The 22,967-nt window shown below is 40.0% G+C and overlaps 1 protein-coding gene across 1 annotated transcript in view; it reads right to left on the bottom strand.

Annotated features, from left to right (window-relative positions):
• Positions 1-22,967, bottom strand: part of CSTF3 (cleavage stimulation factor, 3' pre-RNA, subunit 3, 77kDa) — a 90,796-nt gene that overhangs the window by 3,779 nt on the left and 64,050 nt on the right. The window contains exons 5-18 of the mRNA XM_009892698.1: positions 13,333-13,365; positions 12,847-12,944; positions 11,320-11,386; positions 11,188-11,222; positions 10,954-11,080; positions 8,191-8,268; positions 7,822-7,984; positions 7,194-7,303; positions 6,666-6,782; positions 5,421-5,495; positions 3,950-4,093; positions 3,753-3,855; positions 1,789-1,858; positions 301-496 (exon numbers count right to left, since the gene is read on the bottom strand). Of these exons, the coding sequence (XP_009891000.1) occupies positions 301-496; positions 1,789-1,858; positions 3,753-3,855; positions 3,950-4,093; positions 5,421-5,495; positions 6,666-6,782; positions 7,194-7,303; positions 7,822-7,984; positions 8,191-8,268; positions 10,954-11,080; positions 11,188-11,222; positions 11,320-11,386; positions 12,847-12,944; positions 13,333-13,365 (1,416 nt within the window). The remainder of the gene's footprint in view (positions 1-300; positions 497-1,788; positions 1,859-3,752; positions 3,856-3,949; positions 4,094-5,420; positions 5,496-6,665; positions 6,783-7,193; positions 7,304-7,821; positions 7,985-8,190; positions 8,269-10,953; positions 11,081-11,187; positions 11,223-11,319; positions 11,387-12,846; positions 12,945-13,332; positions 13,366-22,967) is intronic.

The raw sequence follows: 22,967 nt of genomic DNA, 5'->3' as shown, positions 1-22,967 counted from the left end.
GCAGCGGAGGCCTGTAGCTGAGTGGTGATGGCATCAACACGTCGACCTTTCCGCGGGAAGAGGAGAGGTAAACACGAATCCATGAGGTTGCGCCTGTCAGTCGTGTTCCTTGCTCCTTTCTGCCCTTGGCCCACAACGCCTGGCACTTTGCTGCCAAACAAGGAGGAGGCGCACCGGGCCTGTTTTACCTGCTTTTCTATCAAGGGAGAATAGCGTAAGGCAAGTCCTGAACAAGGAATCGCTTAAGTTCGCTAGGACTGTAAAAAATAACACTAAAATTAAGTGTTCTTATCCACTTACCTTATAACCAAGAGCCTTCAGTTCGCTAGCAGAGCAAGGGTACAAATCCATGAACTTGTACCTGTCTACCAGCAGAGCTGTTTCTTTACCCTCGTACTCTTCCTTGAATGCTGTAAACCGCCGTTTTTCAACTTTGAGTATACTAGCTAGATCACCAATGTTACTTTCAAAAGCTAAAAACCGAGCCCAGATTTCCCTGTAAAAGAACAGATAAATAGACAGTTGCTGAAGGAGAAAGAATTACTGATCACAGCCCAACTAAAAATCACACAAGAGGAGAGATTCAGAGGAGGTAATCTGGGAACACGTGAGCATTGCAGTTATTTATTTTAAATGCATCTATAATGTGGCATTACCTCCCCAGTGCCTTACATAGTTCTGGAAAAGCTTTCCATCTAGTGGACTGTAAAGGACTTTGTTACGAAAAGGAAATGATTGCTGGAGTAAATGACTCCAGCATTTGAGGTGAGCTTTTATCATCAATGTAAGATGCACAAATAAACTCTACTCGTCCGCTACACAGAATTTCACTCTGATCCCGATATGTGAAGCACTTTTCAGCAAAGACTGTGATTTAGTTCATCTGCACAGACTAGCATATTCTAGCAGGCAAGAGCAATACCCTGTAACACAATAGGCAGCACCTCCAAATTTTACATAGCCCAATATATATACAGTTACTGCTTATTTCTCTGTGGAAAATCTCATCTATAACTTAAGCAACATCTGGCCATATTTCTGGACTCGATTCAATTTTCATTTTAGCTTTGGAGTTCACCTTTGAAGAAGATTCAGCTTTTAAATTCTTGGGTTTTCTCACTTTTAAAATGGACTTAAAACTATTTCTCACGAAAGACCAGAACTAAAGCACAGAACGAATGTGCACAGCGGTGCGATGTTTGATTTCTTAGGTTTGATGCCTCTGTCTCCCAGAACAATAATGGTGAAAAACTCGGACTGCAAATATTTAGAGAAATAAATTTTAAAAGTAGTAATGAAAAGTGTCAGTGAGTGGTTAATCCAAGTCTTTTCTGGTTCTGTCACTATTTTATTTTAAGTTAGCTGGGAGTTGTTCAGCATTCTCCTCAATAAATTCCCAACTCACCTTCTCTAGCATAATGCTCCCGAAGGATGTTCTCCACTCCCTCTCCCCATCTATCTAAGGCATCTATCTGCTGAGTGATACACGTCGTTTACCCACCACCTGCTCAAACCATCGCATCTTTACCGCGCAGGAGGATTTTGCGCTCTATCCTCAACAATCCTGCGTCAATGACGTTTTAAAGTCAATAAATTAATGACTTTCACTGCAAGGGACTTCCACAAATCTGTCACAGTTGTTGCTATTTTAGACAGCGTGAAGAGGGGAAAGAACATCTGTACCTAATTTTGTCCTGCTGTTTATTTTTCTAATTTCTTTGGGATGTTTGTAGTTGAAAGGGGTTATGTGTCTTTTTTAGCGTAGTGAAACTGCTTTTGCAGACATACCCAGATTTCTCAGGTGGAAGGCTCCCTGAAGTTAAAACACGTTCAAACAAAACTCTTGTATTATTGTCCTCTTTAAAAATAGAAAGAAAAAAGAAAAATCACACTGAGTAAAATATATTAAAGACAATTTAAAATCATTTCCATTCAAAGAAATGTGTACATTGAATTAAATATAAGGCTGACATTCCGATACCTGGATTTGAATTTCAGTAAAGTAGAAAAAAAATCTGAACGCCTGTGTAAAACTTTACCGATGTTACTTTCTACTGTGAATTTGTCATTTGCAAGTCTATTTTTGTTGATAACAACAAACCGATCCTAATACGGGTTCTAAAAGAACAGCACAGCTATTGCTTGGCATCTCTTCCAGATCTCTGAGGTTTTTTTCCATTTTCTTTAATTATCACAATGGCATATCTCGGTCATTTTAAATTTGGCCTTTCAGTTCATTACCTCCCTTTTAAATTAGGGCGATATTAATATACTTGTATATTTCTCTGAAGTCCTCCCAAAACTATCAGACGTGGTTCCCAATGAGCAGTCAGTCAGGCTTTGTACGCTGCCAGCTGGGGAAAGGAGTACTCGGTGGTTTTGTTCTCAGAACTGCTAGCTTCTGCCCTGTCTCTCTCGCTGTGTATTTTACCGTATCTTACATTTACAGAAGTTTAGTGATCAATCTTCTCATTTTTCAGTACAGTCTGCTGGGTTGCTGAGACAGAGCAATACACTGGCAAGTTTTGAGATAACTTTTTCTGATGGCAATCTATGGAAAGGCATTGTAAGTATCCATGTACACCTAAAACCATTTCTTGCAAAATCGAAGGTACTTTGACTTGAAAAAAATCTCTCTGTTTACAGCTCACAGGAGGAAAAAAAAGCTCTAAATCTGTTCAAACTTTCAGAGCCTGAAATAAAGGTACAGTAGTCTGACGGGAGAGATTCATGTGCCTGGTGCCCGCAGAAGGCACCGGGAGGTTCAGAAGATGCAGCAGCACAGCTACCTGCCGCCTCCGCTCACACCAGCAGCGCACAGGCTGCCTCACAAAATTGAGCTGGCAATTCGTAATAAAAACCAGACTGTGTTACACCTCTGTGTTGTTACGCTACAAATACTGAGCTAGAGTACTGAATACGTGAAGAAATGCCTGAAGAAGTCTGCAAATCTAATGAGCACCTGGCAGACAGGACTGCGCAGGGGAAGAGCCCGGGATGAACCCGCTCCTCTCCCTCTTCTCTGATTCCCCGTGAAACACAGACCAGGGCAGTTCCACACAAAGGTCCCAGTCAGCCCCAGCTCCCCACAGCAGCTGGGGTTTCTTTTAACGTATTAACTCCCGCATCAGGGAATCCCACGTAGGGACTTTCCGCCGCTGCCACCTCCTGCCCGGGGGTGCCCGGCCCCCTGTGCCCCCGGCGCTGGCAGGGGCAGGGAGCGGCGTGCCTTGCCCGTGCCCGGCTCTTTGCACTGCAAACCTGCTCCCCAACAGCTTCCAAGCAGGGCCAATATTCACATTATTGCTTTTAGATCTTGCTCATCTCATCTATTTAAAGAGAATGAGTTTAAATTGATTCTAGAAGGGACCAACTAACCCATCACTCCTCTCATGGTGATCTCAACCTCCTATAGTTCTTTTTTCCTCGGGATTTAGGTTTCTCCGTGTGCTACCCCCCCCTGTTCACAGCAGACGCCATAAAACTGCTGCAGTGCAAGTGAGTGGCAATTTGGAAAGTTCACTCTCCTCTACTCAGTAGAATCAAGATCTAATGTCAATGCACTTCTGAAACTTCAGTAAGGACGAAACAGCAGGTGTTTTTTTTTCCAAATTAATTGTGGAGTTTTATGAGTAGGTTTCATTGCTCTCCAAGAAGAATTAAAACTAAAATACAAAGAACTTGGCCTGAACCCAAACTCACAGAGAAGGCAGATTAACGCTTCACTAGACCTCTCAAAGCTTAAAGCTTACCATTAAGGTGGGAAAGGTAGTCGATATATGCCAGCACATATTCTGGAATGTCCCCATATTTTTTCAACCCTAGCTCAAAAATCTTGAAGGCCACAGACTTATCCTGCAAACATTAAAAAAAAAAAATAAATATTTATTAGCTTCAGTGAGCTACGCACCCTCCTGGCACTAATATCAAATTGAGCATCTACGATTACCTTACTACAATAATACTCCATTAAAGCTGCTGTAACATAGACGTGATGGCGGGTCCGGGCATCTTCTCTTGCTTTCTTAAATATCATTCTTCCAGATTTTATGCCTTCTGCTCGCCTTGCAAATTTCATGTATTGGATATAAACCTAAGGTGTATATTAATATTTACATAGTATCAGCGCTAACAAAGAATACTAGCATACAATAAAGTTTTTTACTATATCTGAAATAATATTTACTCACAAAACACAGCTAATAAGCCATAATAGAAACAAGACTGTGTTGTGCTTCTATTTTGCTTTGCTACAAATACTGAAGCAAGGCTTTTTATATACTTTTTTAAAAAACGTGGCGTATACCTAAGACTGATCCCCTGAAATGACAATAGTTAAATACACAGATTTTTTTCAAGGAAGGAGAGGTAAGCTGATGAATGTAATTTACATAAGCTGGTGCCTTCAGAGAACTAGAGGCTTATTGTAAAAATGGTAATTTTCCAATAAAGTTAAGACATCCATAAAGCTAAAGACCAGTCCAAAGGCCTGATGAAGCACTTTACTATACATTATACAACCCAGGATACAAATCAGCCGGTCTGCAAATACTTACACCCGATCAAGAAAATAATAGCTATGCTATTTAATTCAGTAGCCAATTTGTGATTGGCATTTCTTTGGGATTTAACTTTTCTCCACTCTGAATTAGATCACAAATAACAGCGTTCCTCAAATAGGGGGAACTGGTATGTGGTTTCTCAGAAAACATGTATTTGGGAAGCATTGTAATCTGTGTTTAATGAACAGAGGACATCAGTAAGTGGATACCTTTCCTCTGACACTGACCTGTTGTTTAATTTTAGATCTGAGACCTTCTTTTTCCTTCTCATGCTTTGTTGTGGCTATTTATAAATTCAATAACTTTTGAGGGCAGGTTACTTCTTACGCCATTTGTGCACAGTTGGCACTACAGACAATGTTGTTTACAATATAGCTTAAGCAGATGTACAGCAATACTCTTTGATACTTATATGGTGCGTTACAAATTTATTTGCAAACTACATGTACGCAGGATGGTGTATTTCTCTGTAGGGAGAACAGCGGGCAAAAGCAATGTGCTTTTAATCATTTAAGGGAGGCAAAGTGAAATTTTAGTTGAGCCAACAAAACATACACCAATTCTTACGAGCTGCATCATTAAATCTTTATTATCTTGTATCTTCATTGCTTGTTTTAAGAGATTTTCCAAGAGAGACAGAGGAGAAAAGCGCACACGACTTAGTGTATCTGAGTGGATTAAAGGCTATAATTACCAACCTTGCTGAAATTTTAATCTAATTCTGTCATCTCAGTACTCCACCTGCTCAATCATCCTTGTGACCCAATGAACTCCTGTAAGTACTTCCCCATTCTGTAAGAGCACTCAGGTGACGACCCACGCGCATGGGGAAAAACTCAATACGAAGGATCACCTTACCAGAGTGGGATCGATGTCTTCAATAGCCAGGAGTCGGTTATATATGCTGTGTACTTTCTCATACTTCATTCGACTCTAAGTAAATAAAAAGGAAATACAGACTGCTTGGTAATACTATTACAAATCACCCGTGAGAATGCAAAAATCAATCTGAAGAAAAAAACCTACAAGTCTTCTGTTTCCTTTTTTCCCCAGTTGAACACTATGCATGTCAGTCCCTTTACTCAGATGCATTTTTTCGTGTTGTGCAGTCATTTCTTTACTTCCCACATTAATTTCTCATTAGTGCTTACGTACATGCTTGTCAAGAGTCTCTGAAGTCTTTTTCTAACTCAGTAATACTACGGCAGAACTGCCGTTGTATGTGTTAGGGATAAGGCGATTGTTTCCTTTACCTCTGTCTACAAGTAATGTGCAGACAGGGAGGAAAACCACCTTCGTCACTCTCCAACCTACACATTTCAATGAATCCATTCTGTTCCCTGCCAGCTGCAGCCCTCCAAGCTGTATTGTGCAACCTTAAAAAAATTAAATAGCCAGTACACTTAGGATACAAGAGGCTCCACTGAAAGCCAAGGAAACCTTTTTCTTTTAAGGGCAAAACGTTGGGTTTTTTTGCTGTTGTCCTGAGGATCTTCCTGCAAAGACTCTTCCATATTATGATAAGTTGGCAAAATACATCCCACAGAGGATTCCATAGTCCTCATCTGATCAGTGGGAAATGGCTTTTATTCCTGATGGTTCAGGTGCAAAACCAACACTTGTCGGGACACCACTCATTCCGGAGGCTCTGCAAGAAGGTAGTAGCCTGGGCAAAGAGATTTCTCAAAAAAGCTGCAAGCATGGGCTGCCTCTCATCTTCCCTCACAGCCATGCAAATACAAACACTAAACCCCCAAGAATTAGATAGGAAAGGTGTTCTTTATCCCCATTTTAAGAGTAAAGAAGCTGATGCTTCAGTAAATGTAAATCTATCAGCCTTTCAACTTCATAGTAATTTGAAAAATGTAATCAATATCTAAGTGGAAAGACAGTAGATTTTCAAAAATTTTTTAACTCATATCACAGGCTTTTCCTCTCCATTGTGTCAGCTGAGTCTTAGAAAGACTAAATGAGGTTAAGGCTAGAAGAATCAGTAAATTAATTCTACAGAATTCTGTGTATTCAGCATGTTTCAAATAAATGACATTATTGATGGGAGATGTCTTTGGGTTTTAGCGTCAGTACATCACTATTTTTGCTCACCTCTTCATAATCTGCATATGCAAAATAAAGAAGCATATTCTTCTTTAATAAAGTGCTGATCGCTCTTTCATAAATATTAGCAGCCTCATCACTGAAAAGTTTAGCATTGTTCATGTCCTGTTATAAAATAAGTATGACAATGTAATCGTTCAGTATCTGTGACAATGAAGGCCAATCTATGGCATATATTCTGTGTGTGAAAAGTCCCAGTGAACTTCCACGCAGTGCTCCAATAAAGAGACAATCATCTCCCCAGTACTTAAGGAATCACAAGATCAGGCCAAAAAAACCACCCCAGACCCAAAACTGGCCCACACTGAAATAGTTTTTCATCATTCTTATCTCAAATGCAATTATTTTTATTTCTTAAAATAGCCCTGGTTTTTAAAATTCTGAACATGACACAACTTATGGTGCTTAATATTTTTCACACCCCCCTCCTTGGTTCTTAAGTATTTGAGGAAAAATTAACAGTACACCACGTCAAAGCAACAAAATAAGAAAGAAAAGGGATGGCAATCTGCTTACCCCTTTTTCAGCTAGCAGTTTACTCGATTGCTCGAGGTACTGTGCAGCTTCATACCAGATATCTGGGTGATGTCCCAGAACCAAAAGGCATTGCTCATAGGCAAACATAACTGGGGGGAAAAATGCAAGAAACACTCCTTGTATATTATCGCAGAAACAGTACCATCTTGCACAATGAAATATAAAACCCGGCAAATAAATTGGGGAATGTTAACGCTAATGAGATTTGAATACAACAATCACAACTGCAGTTCTTTTATATTACCAGGAACTTTGTGAATCATAACCAGCAGCTAAAACCTGCCTCCTTCACAGAGGAAGAGGCAGAACTCATTCAAGAACATCAGCCATAAAATCAGGCTCTGATCCACCGTTTCCTGACCTCCAGTGAAAGTTCAGTGGCAAAGGACTATAGCACTGGCCCCCAAAATCCATGTATTACTGTCAAATTGGCTTGAGCAAAAACTAAACAGTAGTTTAAAAAAACTACCCACACCATTCAAGAAACTTGATCCACTTCTGCTACAGCATGATCCCTGAACACGAAATCACATCATTACTTATTCTGCAGGTCGTTAACGGAGCTAAGAAATACAATTCTACATGTCCTGGCGCAGTATCTAATTACCTCTTTTTGTTATGAGAGTTTGATCTTCTGTACGCAGAGGATTACTCTTTTCCCACTGGATGTACTTCTTCCACATGTCTACCTGCTGAGCCTCCTGTGGGGTATTTTGTGGGGGGACAGAGGGAGCGTTGCGGTCCAGACCTTTCATCACTGTCTCATATTCCTGAAACAGAAACAATGTTTTGAACAGCAGATTTAAACACATTAAGCACTTACTTCAGGTAAAGCTTTACAAAACTGATACAAAAGTTTTAGCATACCAACTTTATTAGTCTAACACACACTTTTATTTGAAAATAAGAACCAAGTTTAATGCTAGTTTGTAGAACTAAATAGAACAAAGAAAAGTCAACAGAAGGTTGGTTGTACCTTTGCTACACGTCGTGCATTCATATAATCTCTACTCCTGTCTTCAATCATCTTCTTAGCTAAGTGAATATTGATGCCCTGGAAAAGGGTGAAAAGGGGAATTAGGAATGTGTAATTTCACTTTGGAACTACTGAATCTCATTTCATACAGAAAAGAGCTTGAAAGGGGATGCAAAACTGAGTGAGAAGGACAAAGTTATTTTAAAAGACTGATCTCGAAAAGTACTGCCTTTCTCCTAATAAATGTACAGGCAAGAACTTATTTATCAGAGAATAAATTCACTACTAAAAATCAACTGACCTGAAGCACCTCAATGTATTTTTAATCACTTACAGCTTTTAAAAATACAATGAACTTTACATCAGCCTGCTGGGGGAGAAAGTGGAAAGAATGTATGTATGATTTACACTTTTCCTGTTAAATCCTGGCCAGTGCCTAGTCAGGGTCACCACTCCCTGCCTTGCTGCTGCCTGCTGTTCACCAGGTGAAGACTGAGACAGTATATGAGCAAGTCAGTTTTCTTGGACAAGTAATAACAGAGATTGAGCTCAAAGCTGAAAGCTCTCCCTTCTCCTTTGCTCCTGAAGTAACTGACAGCTTTTAAGAGGTTATATTCAACCATACACATACCATTGTCAGCTGAGAGAGATGTGAGACCTGTCACCGCGGAGTGACACCCCTCCAGGACCACAGGCGCATGCAGAGGGCCCTGCCGTGCTCCTGACCAAGAGCAGCAGGGGATTTGGGGCAGCCGGGCCCCCAGGTACAACCCACAGCTCAACGTCAGCAACACAGGCCAGGTCACAGGGTCCCAGGCACGAACAAAATCTCGAAGAATTGCTCTTATGTCAGGATAAGCAACCACCCCTTTGTTCACGCCTGTGTCAGGGCGGATTTTGCTGGCATGGCTTGCCAGGACTTTGAGGAAGGTGAGCACAGCTTTCAGTCCTATTCCAAACAGGCACCCGAGCTGGGTATCGACTCATCACAGAAGTAAGGTACCCTCGGGATGCACAGAGAGTGCTGTCTGGGATAGCCATCTGGGCCAGTCCGCATACAAAGCCAGCAATGCCCCATTTAACCCAGGACCAGGCTGAGGACGCAGCGATGCTCTCCCAGGATGCATTCCAAGCCTCGTGAGGTGCAGCCATGCAGCTTTGTGAGCCAAACACTGTCACTTCTCTGTCTCGCTAGGGGTGCTACCACTTTCGACGGTGTCTTGCAATAAAGATACTGCTGACTGACAGGCTGAGATCGCTACCCAGTGGCTACTGACTGAGCTAAAGGGAAGTTTGAAAGTATTGTAATTGCAGCAAATTGCCATAACCTTTTGTACCGAGACCTGCGCATGATCTCTGTGTTGTTGGGCTACTGATGCAAGGAATCGCTTTCCCCTCAAAGAGCCCAGCACGTCCTTCCCTGTGCCAGGACACCTGTAGGCAGCAGCCCTTTCCCTCGAGGCCAGCCTAGCCACAACACGGCGTGCAGAAACCCGCGTCCGAGCGGAGCACTGGCCCTTGGCTTCCGGCAGCTCTGAACAGCCCGAGGTACAGGGCTGTGTTACAGGTGTCAGCCAGAGCAGCCTCAACTAGAAGGAGACACAGAACGAACGCAGGACAGGTTTCAGCTATCGTTTTGACAGTCTCCTCACCTATTAACAAAAGTGGTGGGCACCAGCGGTGACAGCCTTCGTTTGCTATGTGGGAGGGGAAGAGGAGGTTTACAGGGAAGTTGTCCTGGGGGTTTTCCTACGCAGGAGAAGGCACGTCGCTGGGTATAGCCTGCTGACCACCAGGGGACATCTGTGGTATGCCTGAACACCCGCATGGTGATGAGCTGTTACAGCACACACTGGTGGCTGTGGATGCTGCCAGCAGGTACTCCCACTGGCTAAAGCACAGTGGCCCTATTAGTGTCAGGTCACCAATCCTACAACTTGCATAATTAGCAGCAAGGAAAGGGAAACTGTCCCTTCTTTCCTGCTCAGCGCACAGCTGACCCGCAGCACGCCGGCATCTGCATCCCCGGGAGCAATATGCAGGACAAGGGAGCGTGCTGCATGAGCATCCTTGCTTGACGCTGCTGAGCATGAGGGCATCGACCCTCAGCGCTGCATTCTCACCTCTGCTGATGGGGACAGGTTAACAAGCTGTTGCCAAACATGTTTACAAATACACTATAAAAATTCAGCTACAAACTAGCGTGCAAGGCCAATGAGCTGAGGTTACACTTGCTGAAGACAATGTGGTAGCAGACTCACCTGAACTGATGCTGTAATGGCTTCAGGTGAAGGATGGTGAGGAGCATTTTACATGTACTTGAGACCACATACCTTAATACCGTGAAGGAAGTCGAAACCTTCACAGCTGAATGCCATTTTACCCTGTTCAACTATAACTGAAAGAAGGGGAGTGCCTCCTTGGGGAAGCAAGCTCTCACTGCCAGCTGATCTACTCTGGCTTCCATTATTCTCCATCACTGATACCAGTGATCTCTAATTCACCAGCAATTCTACTGGGCCAACTGGGAAATCGGACAGTTAAATGTGTTCTATAGAAAGTTGTTAAAATAAAAAATAAGTATCACTCAGGTACCTATACACTTTTACCATACTTGGTACATACTGCACCTGCAAAATGTGTTTATACTGCTACTCATCTCTTTCACACGTAAGTATTTAGTGGATACAGTTTGGGCACCGTACTTAATTATATATGTATTTTTTAAAAAATGTCACAGACAAACTTTGTGTTCTTGATTACCTCTTCGTATTTGTTATAATCTCTCCAGAGCTGTTCTATGTTTATCATTGGATTCACGCAACCACGCTGGTAAACCCTACGGACAGCTGTTATCCTCTGGTTTTCTGCATAAGATCCTACTGCTTCTCTAAATAGTGGGGAGAGAGATTAACGTCAGCTATTACAGATTATAACCAGTATGAACATCAACATTACATTAACTGAGCTTAAAAAAAATTCTTTTAAGGTACTTACACGCCCTTCAAAAAATTGATGTAATCCACCCAGATCTACGTGAGAAAAAACATTACATATAATGAAACCAATATTTAGTTGTACTTCTTAGAAAGTAAGAAATAAAATGTTTTTTTATTAAAAAAAACATACCTGATATGACATGATTTCCATGCCAATCTTATCCAGAGCAAAATCATATGCCTGAGCCATTTTTTCTCTGAGGAAAAAAACAAACCACAAAAACCATAGAGCAAGGGTTTAGTATTTAAAAAAATCTTTATTTAAGAGTATTCTTTTGTGCAGCAAATTCTAAACAAACATTGAGGTATGAAAAGTATCATTCAACAGTCTATAGTAAAAATTGGCATTCAGATAGTTTTAAATTCTGCATTTAGGGGTTTGTTTGTTTGTTTTATGCTTTAAGAAAATGATTTGCCACCAATAGGTTTAATCTAGCACACTACCAGTTCCTGAGACGCCCCCTCCTTAAACAAGTACAAATCCACATGTACTATATGCACTGGGAGTTGAGAAGATTGAAAACAACTGCCTTCTACATCTTCTTAGCTGACAGATGTACCTGTGGTTTCTTTTTTGTTTTTTTTCCTCAGAATTCCCCAAACCTTGCTGCATTCTCCAGGACCACCAAAAATCTGGGGCAACTAGGAGTAGCTCCCCTGTGTGGAAACTGGCCAAAATCTTTTACGTGCTTTTTTTTAACCCCTAAATTCAAAGCATTTTTCCCCAAATTCAAAACATTTGCAGAACATTTCCTTGGTCAAGTTTCAGTTAAAACAGCTTTTCCTCTCTCCCCCTTTTCTCCCAGTTTCCTTTACTCAAACATCTTGCAGTACCTTACTATCGCCTTCACCATATTAGCAGGAAAAATAAAGGAATGTTAAATTAGAAAAAAAGATGGGGAGGCACCGATACTTTCTTAAATTGTTTCAAAACAGTCTTGTAAAAATAAATTTTAAAAATCTGCCTTTTTTTCTGTTAATGCGTGAGTTGTCTTGCCATTTATAACACACAGAAACTGCATGGGGCTGGGAAAGAAACAATTTATAGATGCTGAAAGGTACTGATATTTTTTGAAACCTCAAGCAGGAAGAAAAAACATTAAACCCAGCCTGCAGGATTAGGAACAAGTAAAATGTAGTAAATGAAAAAGGATGAAGATTAATGTATCCCAAAATGACGATACCCTGATTTTTATACCTTTTTACACCTTCTGGAACTCTAACGACTGGACTATTTACTATTGCTAGTCAAATATAGTACCTCAGCTGGAATCAATGCTGAGGTGTGCGGAGACTGAATGGGGCACTAAAGGGGAGGACAGCAAAAGGTCCCGACTGAGGAAGAAGCGTGTTCCAGATTGGCTCAAGCACCATCTCCTTCGCAGGGAACCGGCATGGATACGCCAGCTGCTCCCCGCTCTCGTCCCACCTTGTTATATGGACCCAGACTAAGGAAGCAATTTTACCCAACAAGCTCAATTAAAGGCACTTTAAAGAAAATGTTTTCTAAATGCAGATTATATATTATCCCCCTGACACTCTAACCAGAAGATCCCCAGGCAGGTTTGCTACCCAGGTTCCTCCCCACCCCCTAGTCAAAAATCAAGAAGAGATGATCATAAAACTAAAGTAATTCAGAGCAACTCTGTTAACTTACTTGTAACTAGGTAGCTTCCCCTTGGTTTCTCGTACATAGGAAAGGTAACATTTCCATAAATCAATGTGTAAAACCTTCATAAGGCATCGCTGAAATAACTGTTTAATACATCAAGAAGACGTGATCAGGATTCCAGATACAGAAAGTAGGTTTCTACTTTTAAAGCTATACAGTATGAATTAAAATAATCTTGGTAATTATGATTGAAATTTATAAGAAAGTGTAAGTTAAACTACTCATCTTTTTGACTAAAGCATCTCTGTGCTATGCAAGGGAACTGGAGAGAATTAAGCAGAGAAATTCCTCTGCGCACCTCACTGATTACAGCTTGGTTGCAACAACAAATTGACCTTAGAGATACTTCTTACGTGTGTTTTTGAATCGCGCATTCAATGACAGCTACACTACTTTTCAATCGGCTTTAGCCTAATCACAAGATACTTGTTCTTGCTATAGAGATATATTGCACATATTGATAGGACTCACCTTTTCCACTTTGTCATAATTTTTTGCTTTAATCTATAGGGAAGCAGAAAAAAACAAATCACTTAAACTATTTTAGAATAGTAGGAATATATTCTTCATACAGTACTATAGCATTGCAGTTTGTACTTCAGCTTCCTAAACTAATTACACTGTAACACCACATAATGTTACAAAAATATAATTAAACATACAGAAATCAGGTACTTTGCTTAGCTTTTTCAAAATTAGCGTTTTTAAGATTTTTTTTTTATTTTTCACTTCTACTAGGGCCAAAATTTAGGTATCAGTAGGTGAAGTTGTTTTCCTGTATCCTGGTTTGGAGACCCAGACTTAGCCTCTTATTTCAAGGTACTCTGTTGCCTTAAGTGCATATATTGACTCAGGTACAAAGCCTCTAGATCAGGATGTAGTAAATTAAGGGTAAAATACCATAATTACAAAACTAATAGGCTAATAAATGTATTATATTTGAGTATTTATTTCTCGAAGTACACTTTGCCATAATATGCTGATGCTGAATAAGGGAGTAACAAACCATGGAGAACCTGGTTTTGGACAGATACCCCAAGCCCTGGTGCTCCCTTCCAGGAGGGACCAAACCACACTCACATCTGGGCACTCGTTTCATGCAGACAGCACGCACACCGCAAGGGTAGAGGGTGAAACCTTGTCTGGAAGTAACAGGTTGCCTTTCAGACAGGACAAAGAAAAGCACAAGACAGACGTAGAGGGCAGATGGACACCCTTCATGTATTTATTAGCTCTAGTTACGTTAACATACCAGACAATCTGTAGAGATATACCCTGGAGAAACAAGGAAAATCTACAACGCCTCTGAAAGATGCTTATCTGCATTGAAATAAGGAGCCTTTAACAAAATAAGGACTTGTTATGTTGTATTGAGGTTTTTTTAAGCACCAAAACTCCCTTTTAAATTTGATTGCTTTTTGTTAACTTCGGGGATTCACAGCTTTTATTTTCGTGCTAAACAGGAGAGCCACAGGAGCAGCTCTGAAAGCCTTTCCTTTTCCCCAAGGAGCACGGCGGCAGGCAGCAAACAGCACCCTTCCACACCAGGTATTAATTGTATCATTTTATACTGTTCCCACTCTAAAGCACAAGATAATTTTTAATGGAAGCATTTGGAAACATCAACTCATCTGCAGGAGGCCTAAAATAAATGTCCTGTAATGCACCGTCCACTGCCTTTCTTGTCTGCTGTTTCCTGAGTTTTTATATTCCTGCAACAACCCGGCCTCTGAGAGCCCCAACAGAGCATCCCCATTTCTCTCACTCCTGAACAAGACCAAGTAAAAATGACAGAATTCAAACAAGTTTTGCAGAATAACTTTAATGGCACGCATGGCAGACCGGACCCTTGTGTCCGTACTGCTTCTGTACTGGAGCAGTATCCTGCCCAGGTTGAAAGGATTTCACAAAATCCCAGTTTGCAGAAAGACAAGCCTAATTATGTCTTGCACACATCGTTTTCACACAGTCTTTCTGCTAACTATTCAGTTAAAAGATAGCTGACCAGAGAAATGACCGATTACAGGAATAACAATGCTCTGAAATAACACTTAACTAAAATCAGGAGGCAGCGTGTCCGTGCTCGGGGGAACACCTCCAACCCCTGCGGTGAGACACGCTGACCCAGCACGCCCTCAGGTACCGGTACATATCCCAGTGACACTTTCTCACAGCTTTTTGTGAGTGGAGCAATCTTTCAACCTTTAAAAAGCACTTACAATAATTGTACGGATGTTTAGACAGAAGTCTTTTGCGGACACAAATTAAGAAGTCTGATCCTGCCCTACTTCCAGTTGACGGAAAGCAACTTCTTATATTTTAAAGTCCAAAAAAGATATCTCCCACTTTTACTGCATCCTTTTTTGATAGTAACTTTTCAGGTTCATCAGCACCTCTTAGAAGGTGCTCAAAAAAGGACACAACTCTTGCTAAAGAGCAAGAGCTCGCAGTCTACGCCTCCCACTCCCTGCAAACTCCTTTTATCCTTCTTCACTGAGTGGAGAAGAACAAATGAATCTTGGGTTGTATGTCTAGCACAGAGCACAACTGCCTGCACTTTTTTCCTTTGTACTTACTCAAGTAACACCATCAATAAGATGAGCAGAAACTTTTTTGGAAAAAAAAAAAAAAAGAAAAAGAGTGAATCCCCAGTGAATACATAGTATAAATCCTTCTTTTGTGAACATTAAATAAAATTAATCCATGGCTTTGCCACTGACAAAAGACATCACCTTGTAGTTATTCAGGAACAAGACCAAAAATAATCTTTAAAAGCTCAGAATGAAAAGCTGTAAGCAGGCAGGGCAAAAATTAGCATGCCTTCCAGGTTTAGCCACATGAAAAGTGTTTTGCCTGTCTGCCTTGAGTTACAATGCCAAAGATAATTCCTAGATGTCACTGGTAGGGCTGCGAATGCTCTCTGCCTGCTTAGTGCGTCTCCCTGCCCCTTGTCACCCAAAATCCCAACGACTACCATTACTCAGCATAAGAGACCCAGACTGACCTCAGTAATTGTATACAGCATCAGGTAAGTGCACAGTAACTCCCCTTGTCTACTTGAGCAACTTTATTAGCACCTAGCAGCACTGTCAGCAAGCAACATCAAAAGACGGAGCACAAGGAGTACTTATCATTAGACAACATGCACTTCCAATAACCAAATACCTTGAAAAGTAAAGTATTTTGTTAAGAAAAAAAAGCTATAATCTTTATTTGCATGTGTTATGACTCAAAGAACAGAGTATTTTCTACATGAATTATCAGATTCACAGCTGGTCTTGCAGTCAGTGTTATATATTTGTTAAATCCACACAAGTGGTTCGATATTGATATCTGAAAATTCATAAATCTTGGTACTGATGAAGTTAGGAAGTTGGGGATGGGCAGGATTTGTTAAAAATAAAGGAAAAGAAAAAGCCAATGCTTACTGGGTGTCTCTCTCACTGGAGAGTTTTTCCCCAAGCCCCCAGAGCCAGAGGAAAAAGCAGCTGTTTCTCCTGCAGGAATTTGTTTGCATTTCTTGGCTCACGGCTCCCGAGCAAATGTCCTGGCAGCCCTGGCTCTGGGGAGGCCCATCAGCAGAGAGGGTACACACTGCCTCCAGGGCCCACCATCACACATTTCTGTTACATTTCTTGTTTTTCCTATTACAGACACAGGAACAGGCAGTGATTAGATGTGGACAAGCCTTAAAGGATTGACATAAATACTGTATTTTTCCCCTTAAAGAAAAACAAAGTGAACCGTAGATCTTTACAGCAGATCATCCTTCAATTCCTAACACTGTCTGTATTCCTATTCTGATTGCTTTAATTCAAGAGGCAGGCGCTATCCTCCTGGAGGCTAACATACAGGAGTGTCTCCACCACCTACAGATTGCACTTCGGCATATTGTTATCCTAAAGTAAAATTAGTATACACGAATGTCTTCCCTCAATCCTTGAAGACTATGCGAAGGCCACCTGGTCTGACCAGCTATACTGAAGACACTCCTGTAGTAAAACACATCTGACTGTGCCTTCCTCTGCCCACCACAATGACAAATTCCACCTCTTTTGCTGAAAGAGTAACTTTAAATTTGATGCTCCAATAGGAAATTTAAGTCACTACTGTATGGGCCTTGTACAAGACAAATTTGTAACAACAGGGTCACATTTCTTCCCAGAATACACAATACGCTTCCCCATAATGAGCTTCACAAACATTCAAGGGCACAATTTAATCCATGAATTACATTGCACTTCACCCTTTTTAACAGACTTATTAAAAGACTTGTGTCATTTATGATTATGCAAAGCAAGTGATTTTATTTATCTAGAGACTTAAGACTACTTGTAGTTGTCGGGCAACATACAACACAAGCCTAAGAAGTGTCCTAGTTTTATTTTAACCTTTTCAGTGTTTCCTGGTTTCGATCAAGCTCCTAAGGAAGCAAGGTTACTATGTGGTACTTAAGGATCAGCATGACTTTTTCTGCCATCTATTTCTATATTCCAACTCAATCTTCTTTTTCAATGGTTATTTTCCAAGGAAAAAAATTATTTTCTCAGTCATAAAATCTAATGTTCCTTTATCCACTGCCTCCAGCTGACCCCTTGGTGAGGCAGATAGTCTTGCCCTCTCCTCTACCCACTGCCCCTGTGCTGCTTTTCAATATTTTCTGGAACTTTTTTTTTGAAGAGGGACCTGAAGAGAAATGCCGTGCACCATTGGCAGACTGAACCGGTTGATGAGGGACAGATTGGGAGAGGAGAAAACACCACAGCAACATTAACTTTCTGAGGATTTAGTTCATAGTGGCTGGTATTTTTAGAACTACTGTTTCCTAAAATCTGGTTTTGTCATAAATACTACCATGTATGCAACATCTTTAATGTTTTTTTACAAACACATACGCAACATACGTTTCAGAGTACAAAATTACAACCTGAGCATACATGTATGCATTTGGAAGTATTACTTTTGTTTATTAACTGAAGGGAGCTTGCTGTTAAAGACAGTCATTCACACAGTTAGATGACTAGCTATTAGGTAATTTAAAAGTTAACATTTTAAAAATAAAATCAGACTACACAAAATTTATTATTACTGAATCCATTTGTGTTGACCATTTGCCTTTTTTGTCAGGGTTTTTCTGTGGGTTTTTTTTTATATCTTGATTGCTAAGGTCAATAGCCAACTGCCCACCATCAAAGCCCAGTGGGATGTAACTTGGGTCCCTATTAGTATAGAGCTGTAGGTGTAATAAAAAACATTCACGTTTTCTACCGGTTTCCCAAATATAGGCTAGGGCTGGCTAGAGAGATATTGGTGCTTTATTCACAGAATAAATACTGCTTGGACCATAGTAGTTCAAACTTTTCAGATTGCCTGAAAGAAATGCGATCTTTGAAAGGATGAAGACTGCAACATGCTAATTCATTCTTCTATCTTTAGTACATTCAGCCTTTTGCTATTTGCTGAGATTTCCAGTCACTGACTAATTGCGTGGGTGCTTAACATGACAAATTTGTTTTCCTGCAGGTCAAATAACAGCAATTACCTTTGCAAATAGCAAACCAAGCTCTCTTCAAGTCCATGAACTGCAGGTGAAATGCAGGACTCACACCACACTCGCATGTGGTCATTAACTCAAGGAGGCTGAATTATAACTGCCTAGATAACTTGATGCAAAACTTATGTATGCTGAACAACGCACATATTTCATTTGTGCAAGATATTCCAAGGCTAAACCAATGAAATCTCTCATTAAAAAACATTAGCATATAATTGCAGATGTAATTTCTGTAATATAGAATTTTACTGCAATTTGTACCAGATAAAGATTGAATGCTTCTGTATTTCTGCAGTCTTCATTCGGAGTTTTAATATGCCTTGTGAAAAATATAGCTTTTATCTTGGTATTAGCAAAGACTGCAAGCAAGAGCTATAGTACACTGAGTATGGGAAAACTCATTTTCTCAAAATGTAATAAGATGACATTGTAAGTATTTTCATTCAGTGTGGTGTAATTTTTCACATGGTCATGTCTCAATTTCAAAGTCTGCCATAAAATGGGATTTGAAAAGTTCCTTAAAATTATTCTAAATGAACTGCCTCCAACTACTATTACATGTATTATTTCTAGAGCTTCCACAACCATGGCATTACATCAAAATTTAAAAATCATGTTGTTTCCACTAGATATATCACTTGAAAAAGAGTCTCCTTACAGGATGCAGTCACAGCTGCCATATAGATGGCTACAATACAGAACCACAAAAAGCACCATTTTGCATTCTGCTTCCTGATCACAACCATCCTTCAGGTTTCACAGTTGTTTCCTCATTAACAAAATAGTGACCTGTAACATACGCTATCATGTATTTGTAGTTATATTTAGACATACTTTGAATTTGTACATCGTATTTAGGAATAAATCAACTTTTCAGTAACAAAGACTATTGTTTAAGCTGATGAACAGGACCTGTAATTCTGCGAACCCAATTACCAGTGAACAGCCTACATATACAAATGACAACAGGCATTTAATGGGCAGCTAGTGAAAACGTTAACTTTCTGTATAAAAAATTCTGGGCCACGCCACCATTTTCTGTTAAAGACAAAAAAACCCAGGTGGCCTTGTCTACAGGAAAAGTGATCATTGGCAAATGAAGGGCAGCATTTTTCATAAGGAGGTAAGTTGCAGTGAGAGATTGGGACAGGACAGTGGCAGAGCTAGAGAGTGCTGCTGCGTGAATAATCCATATGCTAGGTTGCTCCTCACTCTTAACTTCTTGAAAATTGACATTACAGCCTCATGACCCCAAGCCTTTAGTAGCCTTCAGGAACAATTAACCAAAGCACATTAGGTTAACACACTCTACCAACCTTTCTCCTCTCAGAGGCAGCAGCCTAGAGAGATCTCTACATGAACATCTCCACCATCTGACTAATTTTTAAAAAAAAAAAAAAAAAAAAGTTGGCATGGCTGAAGACTTGAAAAGACTATTTCCAAACCTGTGAGCATAAAACTAGATTTATCTGGAAGCTCAGGAAAGGGAGGAAGCCAGCTGTGTCTGCCGAGGGGCAGTGAGGGACTGGCTTCAGAGCAGAAGTCTTTTCAGAAATGAGTGCAAACAAAGAAATTGTGAAAATGCTACTCTGAAGACAAGAGTAACATAAGCCCCAGTTGAAAGGAAGTTAAATAATTTTTAATTAAAAAAGTATGTAAATAAGTAATTACCAAGTAAAAATATCTTCAAGTAGAAGATGTCTTTTTATCTATTAGACTAAAAATCCTAATGTCTTTAATTTTCAGATGCGTTAGGAAAGAAATTAATCCCGAAGAATACACAAATACAATATCCTTAGGTATCAGTAAACTGTCTGCATTCTGTTAAGTGCAGTAATACAAGGACTGAGAATCTGGACAACCGTACTGAACAAACTTACAGTAAATAGACTCATCTGGAAGTGAATAAGAATTAATGCATCACAATAGAGAAACTTAAATTTGTTACTCATACAGTTTGGAATATTAAAGAACTACCTCCCCCACCTAAATACCTACTCCAGTGTAAAGAAGAACAAGGACTTAATAAGAGACATCAGAGACAGAGGTACTAAAAAATAGCTACTGTGCTTTAGTTTAGACCTTAGTGCCATTTGAATTAATTTCCATGTCCAGACAAATCTTTAGGAGTAGCATCTCCCTCTACTCCCTTACAGAAAATGTTGGCCTCTTGGTCCTGCAGGGAGGCACTTCATTCATGTTAATACTTTGAAAAGCAAGCATAAATTTCAGCCGCCACAGTCAAGAGACTAGCCAGAGACTGTACAGAGAAATAGTTCTTTATGGGCAGCCTTAAAAAGATATTTCTCTATCTAGTTGGAGAATGGTACTGAATTGCAATCACTGATTCACTCTCTCATTTATTTCTGATGTCACATATACTTCTATTATTTCTCCCCCCCTCCCCCTTTTGCTTTCCCAATGTCCATTACAAAAACGAAGAAGTGACTTCTCAAGCTTATTTTCCCTTTTTTCCCCCATCTATTTCATTCTGCTGCTATCTTTTCCCATTTGGCTTGTTTGCGTTTTACTTCCTTTCCAGAACATTTCCCATTCCTTCTTCCAGACCACAACACGCTGTCAGAGAAAACATTTCAGATTTGCGGTTATCTTGAAACACCAAACCCACCTCATGTTAATCTTTGCACTGCTATTTTCCTTCCTGACAAACCCAGTGTCATTATAGCAAATATTTCTTGTGGATTAGTATAATCCAAGCAAAGCTGCAGAAACAGCCCTTTTCAAGCTGTGATGAAAAGCACACCACACTCCATGCTAGTCTTCAAAGAAAAAAAAAAACACCACAACTTCAATTATGTTACTCCACTGCACTACGGATCTGACATTTAAAAATTGCCTAGAGATTGGGGGTGAAGTAGAGAGCTGCTGCATCTCTAAGTTTCTTTTACTTGTGAGTACTACCTCAGTCTACTGAACTGACTTTGCTGTATGGGTAAAGCTCATATATATACAGCTCATGTAAAGCAGCAGCACTGCCCGCTTTTCTCCCCTATTCTATCTCCTCAAACTCTTCCATACAAAATCATGAAGAAGTTTCCTCTAATAATATTTTGAGACAACTGTCCCCAATAAAATTTGGTATTAGGTATATAATCAATAGTTACACTTTCCCCCACAAACCACTTTTCATATATCCACTCTTAGCATAAGCAGTTCTTATTAGCCAATTTAAAAATCAATAGACCGTAAGACCCCTTTAATAAGCACCTTCTGTTTGTAGCCATACCATATTTGGTAGATGGAAAGAAGAATCTCCTGGTTAGAGAAAGACAGGACTATGTTATCACTACAGTTACTTTTCTTAAATATTTTTAATAGAAAATTTGATCCATTCTTCCTGTTGAGTCAATTTTGCCCCCGTACTACCTTTTGCATCTACCAGCTTCACACGATCATTCTGAGATACTGTTCCTTACCCACCTGACTGAATTGCACCATCCACTTCCCTCCCCATGCTCTAAAATATGCCTTTAAGAATTCAGCAGCCTACCGACAAAAACACCTATGACTAAAAGCACCAAGACCTCCTACCTAACATCAGGAAGATGCCTTTCATACTCCTTGCTCGGCACTATTAAAGAAAACAAGAACTTATCTTAGGTGTTTAGGTCTTGCCACGTACAAGCATATTTTCTGTAACAGCGCCTACCTTTACACTTCCAATTGGGAAATGCGAGCTACCCACTCCAATAATTTTTCCAAATAATGGGAGACAGTCCAGTGTTCTTTGCTCCTTCGGTATTTACTGTGTTTTACTGCACATCTTTATCTGTGCTACCCATTCTTTAGTATCTTCTCCAAATTGGGAAAATTGTTACTTTTTTTTAATTAGGCAATTTGCCCACCATCAAATTTAACGTAATATTAACTGTATGCAGTAATTTACAAATGCAAAGCATCCTTCTGTTTTCCGCTCCTTTCTAGCCAGATTCAACTTCATGCCTAGATTCTCAATTTGTCTGCAAATCTCATTTTAATAAAAAGTCCATTTTCAACATGCCCCGTGGCTTATAATTTCCTCTTCAATTTCACACTCACTTTAAGCCACAGCAGAAAACATCCCTCCACATTCACACTCCTGCAGATTACCTTGCTTTCTTCACAACTTATGCATCTTGGTTCTCCCTACATCCTTTAGTTCACTTCTGCTTCTCATTCCTGTTTCTCAATGTCTTTTGTATTTTATAGAAGCAGCGGGAAGTTTTAAAATGCTTTTTCAGATGGCTAACATTAACAGACATACTGATATCCTTTGCAGTTATTAGGAAGTATGCCATTTCACAAAGAAGCAGTGCTTTTTTTGCCTAGAATTAATTTTATATTGGTTTAACTCTCAGAGGAACAAATTTATAGACCTCAAAAGCACATAAAGCGCCCATAGATTGCAAGATAATCTATTAACATGACAAAATGCAATGACATAAAGACTTGCAGTCTTATCTATTGGCCTGATCATCAAAGTTAAAAAGTTAAATTAAGAGGGAAGCCTAAAAGCAAGGTCTCTGGCCCATTTCATTGGGCTAGAGATCCC

Source organism: Charadrius vociferus, unplaced genomic scaffold (assembly GCF_000708025.1).
Source record: "Charadrius vociferus isolate BGI_N301 unplaced genomic scaffold, ASM70802v2 scaffold19, whole genome shotgun sequence".
NCBI classification, from domain to species: domain Eukaryota; kingdom Metazoa; phylum Chordata; class Aves; order Charadriiformes; family Charadriidae; genus Charadrius; species Charadrius vociferus.
The sequence above is the reverse complement of the archived record's forward strand: the minus strand, read 5'-3'. Positions and strand labels throughout refer to the sequence as shown.